Below are 12,531 nucleotides of genomic sequence, written 5' to 3' on the forward strand. Positions count from 1 at the left end.
TAGTCCCTTCTGAGGCAACACGGAGTGTTTGTATCAGCCACAAGGTTTTGGACTACCAGTAAAGGGAGTCTTCAGTGAGGCAGGTAGGACCGTACCCACTTCCTGGGAAGGGGAGGGCAGCAGTGGGGACTCCATGAGCTGCAAATTCATGGATCCAGAAAACAGCACTGTGCAGCAACCCTTTTTCTTTACTTACCTCATCAGGGACCCTTCTGCTTTCACTAGGTAATTCAGCACAACGTGAAATAGGTCAATGCAGCCATTAAGGGCTCTTCCCCCAAAAAACCAACATGCCTTTTGACAACTTAACTCCATAGCACATTCCTGTTGCTTGTTATCAGGGTTTTTACCAGTAGAGACTTCTGTTTTCTGTTAGCCTTATGTCTTTGACCTTTTAAGCACATATTTCTTCCTGTTTCATTAATATCCCTTATAGGTGGGATTTTCAGAAGTACTTCTCTGATTCTGAAGTGCAAGTCTCTTGTGCCTCCAAATTATAAAAACATCTTTGGCTACATGAAGAGCATCCTGTCCATCCAAAATTAGAATTTAATATAAATACCAGGTTAAAAACTTCAATTAGCTCTGAACTTCCCCAAGACTCAGATAGATGTGGATTCAAAGTTTTGATTCAGCTCAGAGCACAAACAGTTCAAATCTGTATTAAGGTTGCAAGTGTTTTCAGTCTTAGAATTTCAGCTGGTGTTCATCCAAACTGAACATGGATTTATTATGTGGAGGAATGAATTACTGCCACATGAAGACTGCAGTATAACAGGGCATCTAATTCTTTCTTCCGCAGTGAGAGCATACTAATACGCAAACTCACAAAAGCAAGAAATGAAAAGTCAATAAGCTTCCAGGGAAAGAGCAATATAGCACAGCTGGGATTTTTTTTTTTTTTTTTTTAGTTATTAGCTCCAGATTTTTAAAGAAAATGAAACACTGGAAAAAAATGATCTAACTTCTCTCCAGCATAAAACTCTTTAAAACTTTCAGGCTCACAAGACAGTAAACCACAAAGTACTAGCAAGATCATTGATAGAGAGGACTACATTTGAAAATGAGCTGAATATGCAAAGCAGAGGCACGCTGCTCCTGCTGACTTTGTGGGGAGCAGCTTCACCTCCCCGCACAGCCTTTTGGAAATGATCTGTGTGGAGTGTGCTGACATTGTTCAGGGATTGCCAAAAGACTGGTGTTGCTTCCTTAGAAATCAATAGGTGCAGAATCCATTACAGACTCAGGTAGTTAAAGTGATTCCACGATGATATCTGAAGGTGCAATTTTTTGCATTTCATTCAAGAAAATTTCAAAAAACAATGTAACAGACTACTCACTCTTACCAAGTTTCAGATCAGTGAGATCTGCACTTTTCCTCTCCTGAATGGTTCCCTCTGGATTTATTTGCAGGATTTTGTTGAGAGTGAAAATCCAGTCATCCATATCCTGCTCATTTTCAGCTGCCAGCACAAAGTATGTGAGGTCATTCATTTTCAACTCAAAGGCATGTTTCCTAAGCCTGTTATTCTGTTGGAACAAAAGGAAAAGAAAAATAAACACTCCACCAACACTCTCCTGTTTGCTTAAGTCCAAAGGAGCACTGATGCATCCTCCCTGCTAATACTTCAGACTTCTACAACCACTGACTATGGACACCAGTGCCACTATTGTGTTTTCATTATTCCAGAAAATTGCCTTCACTTTGTTGATGCATCTAACCTTAAAGTGATGCTGACAAATGAAGAACAATTCAACCCCAGAACTGAGAGATGATAATGATATTTTTATTTAAGAGGAACAGAGGCAAAATCTGATACTGATTAGCAGAGGCAGAGTCCAAGAAGCCAAGGATAAAGTTCCATGAACATCTTTTTTCCAGCAGCAGAGATGATTTAGAAGATTACTACCCAATCTGTTGTTAATCACTTGCTCCAGTCTATATATTACATGTCATGACCCAGCTCAGAAATCAGTTAAGACTGAACAACTTCTGGAGCTACTCGGATCAACAGAGTCAGTCAAATCTTGGCTTTTCAAACTGACTTGGGATTGTATCCGTGCACGTGCGTGCTTGGGTGTTATTTTTCAGTTCTGCTACTGGAAATTCTCTTGGTAGGAAATAGTTTTCCTCTCAAGTACTTCATTGACGTGGATATTCTTCCAGGGATATAAATTCTAATTCACCCAACATATGGTAAGAATAGTGTTGGGTTTTGTAGCATTTGGTTCTCATGTGTCCAATATTTTTCTTGATCCTTCAATCACTGTATACACTCAAATTAATGTAAAACAAGGACTAAAATTTAACTGAAACCTGGTTTTACTGATATAACATGATGGCTTGACCATGAGCTAGAAGCTGAACAAAAATGTGCCAAACGAATCTTAGGTGGTGGCCATTCAAAACAAGCAGATTATATATCAATGCATGCACAATCTATAAAGAAAGATGTTACGTTTCAATTTATCTTTGGTAAGTACAAAGAGTATTAAAAAATGAATGCATTTCTTGTCTACATTATAATATGTACTTTTGCCTTACAGACATAGCCAAGATCTTTACATCAGGTACTGTAACACTATTAGACATTATCTAATACATCTCACATACTGAATCCTAAGAACATCAGGGCAGGAAAACTTCAATATCCACTTTCCCATCTGCACTTCAGACTTCTGGCAAGCAGATGAGATCTACAGCAAAGTCCTTGTTTCAAATCTAAAGCCAACTATTTTCTTCCTGATCAGTTAACAGGGAAAAAAGAAAAAAAAAAAGAAAAAAGAAAAAGTACCATTTCTCAGTTTGCTTCTCTGTAAGTCCTTCCATATGGTACGTGGACCTTGAGGTTGATTTCAACACTTAATTTCAAGTTTAAAATTTCTTCCAGAAAGAAATAACACAAGACTCAAAACAAAACTATGGATGAGCTATAAATGAAACATCTGGCTGTATAATGCCTGCAGGGTCATTGTTTCAAAATAACACAGTTGTTTTGGAAGTATTTTGTATTTTATCTGGAGATGATTTCCCTAGGATGTTTAATACAATTTAGATACTCAACCTCTATCAAACAGGAGCTCAAAGTCATTCATAGACAGTTAAATAATTTATAGTCGTATTAAAACTCATTAGATCAGAACCTTCACATCACAGTTTTCCTCTAAATCTTCAGTTTTACCCAACTCTCTCCACATTCTATAGTCTGCCTGTTTATGGAAACTCTAAGCCAGCATTTGTTTCTCAGCCATATGATGCTAAGTTCCTCACAGACTTGGATAGCTGATGATACTTGCCCTATTGCCCCTTGGCTAAGACCCTCACTTGCTAGTGAAGACAGCTCATAAATTTGTGCATCCCGTTCTGAATGTCGATCTAAGAGCAATCACGAAAACTAGTGTCTAGGGTAGGTGACAGGAGAACATACAGTTCAAGGAATTTAGGCTGATTTGCAGGTACACTCTAGGTTTAGAAGGCAGCTGTCAAAGTGCAGGAGAGAGATTTCAAAGGTTTCTTGAGCCTTTTTTTTTTTTCTTTCTTTTTTTTTTTTTCTTTTTTTTGTCAGAGGTTAGTCAAAAAGGCCAGAAATCTTGCAGTCAAGATATTTCTGCTATTATAGTGTGTCATCAGAAACAACACAGCAGAACAGGCACCCTTTGGGAGTGCATTCAGCCTGTACCTGAAACAGGGCAGGGACACTCAGGGATATTCAGGCTTAACTAGAGCTCTGGCTGAGACCCATCTTAAAAGAAAGCACACACTGCCAGCAAGCAGGAGCAAGCAGTAATTTCTAAACAGGATTTCTAGAAAAGAATCCCCTGTATGGCACCTGCTACTGTTCAAGCTATCTGTGAGGGTCTTTTGAGCCAATGGACTAACACAGGCAAACATCATCATCCTTCTACATATTTTTCTCCATCCTGTCCTACACCTGTTTGAAAAAAGAAACACCCTTTTGAGCTGCACAGGGGAAACAGCCATTCCCTACAGAGCTGGGTGCTTTCCTGCATGCAGGAATGAGGTTCTGCAGAGGGCTGACAGCAAATATTTGTTCCCAGAGTGAATTACTGTTCTTGCTCCAAAGGGTCTGTTTAGGGATGAAGAATAGACTTCCCAATCAACAAAAGCTTATGTTTATCAGGGGTCTTCCCTTGCGTTACCTGAAAGATTTCTTTCAAAGCAACCCTCAAATCAGTCTGCACTAGCATTGTTGCCAATCTCTACTGGTTAAGTCCTGAAGAATGAAGTATAGCTAAAAAAAAATAATTAAAAAAAAAAAAAAGAATTTCCTTATTTAGTGACACATGTGGGTTACATCAACCACAGCAACATATTATGCCAAGTAACATCTTGTTTGGAATAGAAAAAATACAAAAAAGACAAAAGAAAAAGCAAGAAAAAAGCAAAAAGAAAAAATAAATGTGTTATTAGAATTAGAGGAAAGGAATAGGGGCAGGGGGGAAGCTAAGAACTCAATCTTAAGGGGAACAACAGAAAAAAAGGTAGAATCAGACATTTCTGGCTATTTATTTTTCCAAGCAACAAACAACAATAAGGTTCTGCCCTACCTGTTGCCATTAAGACTCTCTATGACCTCCAAAAGTGATGATCTTCAAGGAGGGTCAAGATACAGGATAAATTTACCACCTGCCCAAGAGCCAATGCTTTGTAACCTGAGTCCCTTTAATCCACAACAAGCAAACATGCTCTTAGTAAGCATGAGGTAAAATCTGGCAGCTAAGAAAATAATTTCAGTGAAAAGAAACATTTCACGATATTTTTTCTCATATGTGCCATGGGCAAAGAGCATTTGTGTGATCTGCTACCATAATCCAGCTGTGGTTTTTGTAACCTGTCATTCTGACCACTTGCACCAATTCAAAGCACAAAACTAACGGTGTTTTCATTTCATAAAACTGCTATTCCATTAATGTATGTGTTCTTCAACTTGTCTTTTTAAATGTATCTGACACTCATATAATACAATGAAATGAACTGAAACTTACCTGTACAACTCCTGTACAAGAATCCAAGAAAATACATCCCTTTGGCTCCTTTGATATTTTTTCATCTTTATAAAAATTCATAATATATGAGTTATCCGACAGCTGTGTCAGCTGGAAGTAACGCTTCTTGAATGACTGAAGTGGGGGGCAAAAAAAGAGAATGACAATTGTTGCACTGCAAATTACTTTAACTGGTATTTTATTTGCAGGGTTTAAATAATAGGCAACTCCTCACTGCACTTCAATCACAGCATTTTGCAGACAGCTGCAATATTACTTTACTATCATTTAAAGCAATGTAATCAAACCTGAGATATAAACAGCTAAATAACAATGGCAAACAAGTGTGCCTCTACGGGGGATACAAATCCAAATGAAAGAAAGAAAGGATAATGCTATCCCCTTACCCGAACAGTAATGCTGTTGTTTACAGTGCTGTTGAAATTCCCTTTATAAAGCCATCCAGACTTGTAAACTCCTGCTGCTAGTCCTCCTCCACCACCACCACCACCTTTTGAAGATGAGTGGGATGTTGTATCCTGTATGAAAGACATGATTAATATTGCATAGACTTGTTTTTTGAATCCTAAGACAAATGAATACTGTAACTTGTGAATATCTGCTTGACAACAAATAATCATCCTTTCATACCTTTTAAAATAAGATATTAGTAATATGCCTGCTGTGCACATGATGACACAAGAGACAAAGCTGTTCCACAAAATTCGGAGTTATTTAAAATATGATTTTTTTTTTATAGGTGATATATCCATTATCATTCTTTATTTGATTTTAAAACAATAAATAACTTCTTCCCAGGCAAAAAAAACCCACCAAAAAAACAGAACACATACTTCATCCTTATCCACATCTTCATGATCGATTTCAAAGGAATGTGATGGCAGTTTCTCTGGCCTGCATTCATTTCTGGGAGAGGAAGAAAAAGTCTTTAATTTTTTTTTCTTTTTAAAAATAATTTTGTACCTGCAATTTCAGGGAGGCAACCATCCTGAGCTCCCATGGCATCTCCAGTGCACCTATTGCTGGGATGCTCTTACTTAAATAAATCACTGTAGTTTCAGAATACACCTGTTTTCTTAAGCTACATATATATTTTTTTCAACACTATGAAGATGCAACAGTTCTATATAAATGATGAAATACCACTTCTTGTTCTCTTCACTGCTCTTCCACCACAACAGGCAACAAAACTCAAACAATTTCCAAAGACATATCCCATTTAAAGGTTGTTAAATAAATGAGAATGAACTCTTCAATAGATTTTTCTAACCAAGAAGACCATTGGAATATTCAGCTTACAGCTTCTACATTTCTTCAATATTTCAAGATATTTTTACTATTCAATATGATGAGCACAGACCTAGAGTAATTTTTAAAAAATACCCAGATGTCTTTTTGATGTAGTGTCATTTAAGATCTTCATCTTGTGGACTTAAAAGCAAAACTGAATATGAAAAAGAAAAGCACTCTAGCACTTTGTTATTTTTAAGCACATAAATAATTGTACTTAGGCCCAGAGTACTTCACATGTTGCAGAATTAAACCTTAAGTAACAGCCAAATACACAAGCTAAAAATGCAAAGATATTTTTAAATGGAAAAAAAAATTGATTTTTCTGCAGCCTGAGATATACCAACATTATTCTTGAAGTCCTGAAGATTACAAATCTCATCTTGGAAACCTCCAGCTATCATACGAAAACCTACAAAAGCTGTCATGCTAAAGGCATCATTTATCAGGAAGCAGGACTTTTCCAGAACTTGCTTTTGTCTGCCCAGCCTGAGAATGGGAACAGAGGAACACTACTCGGTATCATGCAAGAAAGCAAATCCAAACAGAAGTTGAGAAACCACACACTCCTAAGCTAGCTTCCTCTCTCCACTCGGTGAACTTTAGCCCACAATGTTAAGCATCACTAATTTAAAAAAAAAAAAAATAAAAAGTGGTAATTTTGACCCTTTTCATTTTATATTCATTCATGCACAAGTCACAGATGAGGAGGATCAGAGTAATAAGCAATGCCTATCTCCTCTTCGCTTTGCCCATTTCAAAGTCTGTGTTCTCATGATGTGACCACCCCACCGCCACCAAAGTTGGCATTTCAGAGAGCCAGGAGAACCAAGTGCACACAGAACATGAGTGTGTTTTATTCTGTTCTAGTTTGTTCTGGTTTTGGTGTTTATTTAATGTAAGCAACTGATTAATATTTTGAATAAAAGGAACAATTGCAATTTATTGACATCTTTGGTATCTGTAAAAGCATTCATATTCAGAATATTTGTGATGGAAATCCATTGAAGGTTTTTCCAGTGCAATGAAGGGCAGCTGTTCAAAAATCTTACACAAACACTCCCTTTCACCCAAAAACCCCAAACCAAAAATCTCAAGGTAAATCCTACCTTTTACAGAAAACGCCATTCAAGCCTTCACATATTTAGACAAAAAACCTATTGGCGTGTTCATGATTAAGAGCTAAAAGTGCACGGCAGCATTCCTGGGTGATGGGCAGCCAGCTTGACCAATGCTCTCTGGCCACACAAGGACAGGTAACGCCACTGCACACATGTGCTGGAGGACCAGTAACAGGACAAGTTAGTCAGCTACTGAAAAACCTCTAAGTAAAACCCCAAAGGTAATGCCCTTGATACTGCTGGGGAGGGGAAGGAGGAGTCAAATCTGCTTGGTTAGCGAGGTGTGAGCCCCCACCATACGACACTACAGCTTTGCCCCGCTCTGCTGTTTCAGAGGTGACCCTGTCCCACCAATCCACAGCCCTTCCACAAGCCCCAGTACATGGTGAGTTTCTTATGAAAATGGAAATCCTTCTGTCCTCACAGCAGAGCTTCAAAAGAGACAAAAAAGGACAGACCACTACTTAAGGTGTCAGATCTCGCTGACCACCCATGGAACAGCCATCCACTCAGACCTGTGTCATTCTTCAGAGAAGTTTTTCCTTCCTCAGAAGGGAATCCTTTTGGGCATGCTCCTCATCATTCCAGGGCAGACAGATAAAGCCTGGTAAGGATATGGTCCTGTTTGGTATACGCTCTTTTTCCCTGCCTACTGCTTCTTCCTACCCATATGAAGATGCAGAATTCCAAGAGACCAGACCTGAAATATCTACCACATGTTCCAGGTTTTCTATAAACGACAGCAAAAATTTTGCTAATGACTATTTCTGTTTCCAGACACATTGTCACCACAGCACACACTATGCAACCCCTGTTCTTCCTTCACCCTTCCACGCGCTCAAGCAGCAAGAACACACCAGTAAAAAGTATAAAAAACAGCATAAAAAGAGGTAGTGAGAACTCCCAGAGAGGAATTTAATGGGTAGAGAGACCTGAGAAAAATCTCCTAGGAGGAACACACTCAGAGAAAAACTAAAGCAATTGCTAAACATTTTGGTCGTGGTGTTGTGCACGTGTCATTGGGCTCTTCCCTTGTGCCGCAGCACTGCTCCAATGGAATTGCACCATGGACATGCCCTAGGTGGTCGGCATCACATTGCAGCTGCTCCCCAATCAGAAAGGGTCAGTATTCAGAAAGAATAACTTGGATAACTGATAAAAATCTGCTACACTGTATAGCCATTACTTGACATGTTGTATGACTGCATGAAACAACACAGCCTGGCACCAACACACACGTACGAAGTCCTTCAGCATTGCAGAAGGCTGCTGAGCCCCAATTTGTGTGTTTCTAAATGGGAAAGCTCATGGGAAGGTGCAGCACGCCCTCAGTGAATGGAAGTACCTTAGTCACAGTCAGGTCTGGTATTGCACGTAAAATACTGTTATAATCCTCTGTGCAAGGTGGAAAAAAAGGAAGGAAAAAAACGTGAGACACCGTAACATCCCTGAAGCATGAACTCATTAAAGTAAATCATATTAAAGCACCATATTAAAATAACCTTCACAGAAGAGGATGTATGTAATCAGGTAAAATGTACTTTCATGCAGAGCAATGCAAACACGTCTATCAAATGCATATTTCATAAGAGTGAAGATACTTAGGGTTAAATGGAAGACATTTTTCTTGAGCACTAAATGCATTAATTTTCTAAAACAATCAGTACACTGGGCACTTAAGAAAAGGTACATTTACAATCTCTGATTAGCAAAACTGCTCTTAATGGCTTTTTGTACTACCATATTCACTGTTCATAAAATACCAACATACGAGAGAGAAAGCAGATCTGAGGGAAGGCTTGCAGCACAAAACCCACAGGAACACAGGATCTAAAGGGACCATGAGAATCAGTTTATTGACTCCCACACCAATACACTTAGTTAGTACCAGCTTCGTTCCAACCCAAGCCTGGAGCACCCATTCCTGTGTTATGTGCACATAACAAGCTTTTTCACCCAGTACAATGATTTTAATGCCTCGAATTCCAGGAAAGGATGTGGCAACACAGCTCATTTGGGCATTCAGTGATTTAACTCACTACTCCCTAAAACAGTCCTCAGGGCACAAAATACAAACCTGCCAGAGACGGGATTATGGGTGGAAACTGAAGGAATGACCACCAAATTCTTAATTTATTTCCACTCATGTCAAGGAACTTGTTCCTTCACCTCCTAGCACCTTTACAGCGATTTTAATGCCCTGTCTCAGCGCACAGAAGGGCTGCGTGCTTCTCCAGACACCGACACATCTGCAGCCCTGTTCACCAGCGCTGCACCAGTGCCTGCTGGACACATCCAGCCAGTTCTTCTGTACGGTGCAGCTATATAGTGCTACACGAAATCTTACTCCTCCCTCTGTTACACAGGATAACTAAAAGGATAATTAATCCCAGTTAAAGGTGAGTGACATTTATGCATTATTAAGAAAAAGGGAAAGCCAGCTTTCCTGTATCAAGTGTGCTTTGGATATGCAAACATGCTTCTAAGGGTTTGAATCAGCACTAATAGAGTTTGTTGATACTAGTGAATTCTGCAGAGTCTTGAACTTTTGCTAAAGGACCTTTTCTTCCCCTTTTTAAAAATGCAAGGCACTATAAATACAGTAAAACAAGTAGAGCATGTAAGACAAAGGAAAGTGCAAATATGGACAAAGGTCAGCAAAATGACACAAACCCAATAGCAAAAAAAAAAGAGAAGAACTTATGCTAGATCTTACTGTGGTAAGTGTCGAAAGTCTTCTGAATATTGTTCATACTTGTAGTTCACAACATGCCACTGGGAACTGTAGTATTTACAAGCCTAAAGAGAAAAAAAAACCACACAAACAACAACAAGAGAATTACTACAACTACTTAGACTCAAGAAGGCTAGAGAACTAAGAAAGCTCTGATGGAGTTCTTTGTGCTAGAGAACATATTCTTCTCTTTTATATCTGGGTGCACAATTCTCCAAGGAAAGTCAGAGTCATATTTCCACATTTCGAAGCACAATTTCCCTTTTAAATCAAATGCACCGAATCACACAAGATGGAGGAGGGGGCTCACAGCAATTTCACATGCTTTACTGATTCTCCTCTTCTTGGTAGGAAGCATCATTAAATTATATCGCTACTGCCTCAAAAGACACTACTCAGTCTAGGCCTGACTTTCTCCATGGACATTAATTATACATTTTTTTGTCTGCATCCTGTTTCATTACCTAAGCTCTCCATCGTAAATACATTTTTCCTACTCCTTTTATCCCCCCTTTTTGCAGCACAGGACTACTTCTTCTGCCTTTAAGTATCTTTAACCTCTAAACAACATTAAGGAATATTTAACAGGACAATAACTTCTCACCAGTCTGATTTTCCCTTCCACAAGGAATTTGCTCAGTCATCATCTTCTTGTAGCTTTTATTTTCTAAAAAACTTCTTGCTGTTTTTGCATTAATCTTTTGAAATTTGCCTTAATATATCAGTTTCCCTTAAATAAGGGAATCAGACCTGAACAAAGACTCTACTGAAGGACTTTGTTATGCTGTCAAATAGATCAGAATAACTGTATGATTTACTCAATGCAGAACTTTTATTGATTTAATTAAACGCAACGTGACATTTTTAAAGGCAACAGGATGCATGAAATACATACAGTTATTGATAAGGTACCCATCTACAACAAGAAAAATGATGCAATGTCAGAATTTCTAGTGCTTCCTGCTATGGAGTGTAAAATGCAAACTGATACTTGTACAGAATTTACTCAGAATTGTATTATTTCCTCCACACACTCCACCTGAAGTTTTGCACCAGCCCATGTGAGATGGACAGGAGGGAAGAGGTATCAAGCCTAAAACCTAACAGTAGAAGCTGCTGCCCAAGACCACAGGGAAAAGGAGGCATGCCAGGGAGGAAGATGGTTGAGATCTACAATAGAGAAAGGAGCAGTAGCACCAAAAAAAAAACTGAGTTGGGAACAGAAATGACAGTCCCACAGAAAGGCACAGGAAGGATAAGACTCCAGGAGACAAAGAAAACAGAATAAAGGATAGATCAAAAATATTTAAATACCAAAAGCTACACAGAGAAAGTGGAAGAAAAGGCAACAAAGGGATGGGGACAAGTTATTGCTTCTCCGATCAGGAGTGTTCCCTCTCTTCCCTGGCAGCCTGCACAGCGGGCTCTGCTGTAGAAGGACAGGGACAGGATTATCAGGCCGCTGGAGCAAAACCAGAGATGGGATGAGAACTTAAAGGTGGTGCTTTCTAAATTACTCAGCACTGGCTTGGCAAATCTCCTTTTAAATCTTGTGTTAGACATGCAGAGTATGTAGCCACAAATCAATTTAGGAAATCACCCTGGGTGCAGTCAGTGTCTTTTGTGACAATTTCATTTGTATGTATGGAAAAGGTGGCAAGGAAGTGGATGCGTATCTACAGGCAGCTCTCTCCTGCCCGGACATGGAACAGCAGTTCAGTATGACCAAAGGCAGTGTGCAGCTAACACATTCCAAGTGGATCTACCATCTACTTCCTGGTCTGACATAAACCCACATTATCTTACAGGATGCCGAATAAAGGCAATATAAAATAATCACATATTCTCTGATAAGGAGCATAATACTATAGCATTATAACTGACTAACTCTGCACCTTGCAGGGTCAGGTCCAAAGCCTACCCCGATAACCATGCTCCTGCACCACTCCAACTTGTCTGCGCTTTGCCTTTAAATATAGAAAACAAACAAAAAACCCCAAGCAAACAAAACCCAACCAACCAAAAACCAACCACAAACAAAACAAAGCCAAAACAAACACGCACCCAAAAAAAACCCAAAACAACCAATCCAAAACAACAGCAACAACAAAAGAACAAACCCACAAACCAAAACCAAACACACACAACTGAATTTCAACCTTTCTGTTTTGTGAATCTCCATAAAACAACTTGGTCACTCTTCAGTTTTTGTGATCTAAGCCTTAGTTAAAACTATTTGACAGTCACCCATGCTATGAGAATACTCTCATAAGAGCAACGTATACTCTTTTCTACAGGAGCCAATGAACAGCTCCTTCACTGAATCTTCTGAGGAGCACAGACCCTTCAGTTCATGCT

General features: G+C 39.1%; 1 protein-coding gene across 18 annotated transcripts in view; it reads right to left on the minus strand.

Moving 5' to 3' along the window:
• DOCK10 (dedicator of cytokinesis 10) overlaps positions 1–12,531 on the minus strand; it is a 154,474-nt gene that overhangs the window by 69,684 nt on the left and 72,259 nt on the right. For 12 of the 18 annotated variants that reach the window (XM_071812468.1, XM_071812463.1, XM_071812466.1 and 9 more), the window contains exons 4-8: positions 10,156–10,238; positions 5,862–5,934; positions 5,415–5,546; positions 5,008–5,142; positions 1,341–1,530 (exon numbers count right to left, since the gene is read on the minus strand). In XM_071812468.1, the coding sequence (XP_071668569.1) occupies positions 1,341–1,530; positions 5,008–5,142; positions 5,415–5,546; positions 5,862–5,934; positions 10,156–10,238 (613 nt within the window). The remainder of the gene's footprint in view (positions 1–1,340; positions 1,531–5,007; positions 5,143–5,414; positions 5,547–5,861; positions 5,935–10,155; positions 10,239–12,531) is intronic. The other 6 variants (XM_071812464.1, XM_065844305.2, XM_071812471.1 and 3 more) reach the window with 1 other exon arrangement.

This window comes from Patagioenas fasciata, chromosome 9 (genome assembly GCF_037038585.1).
Source record: "Patagioenas fasciata isolate bPatFas1 chromosome 9, bPatFas1.hap1, whole genome shotgun sequence".
NCBI classification, from domain to species: Eukaryota; Metazoa; Chordata; class Aves; order Columbiformes; family Columbidae; genus Patagioenas; species Patagioenas fasciata.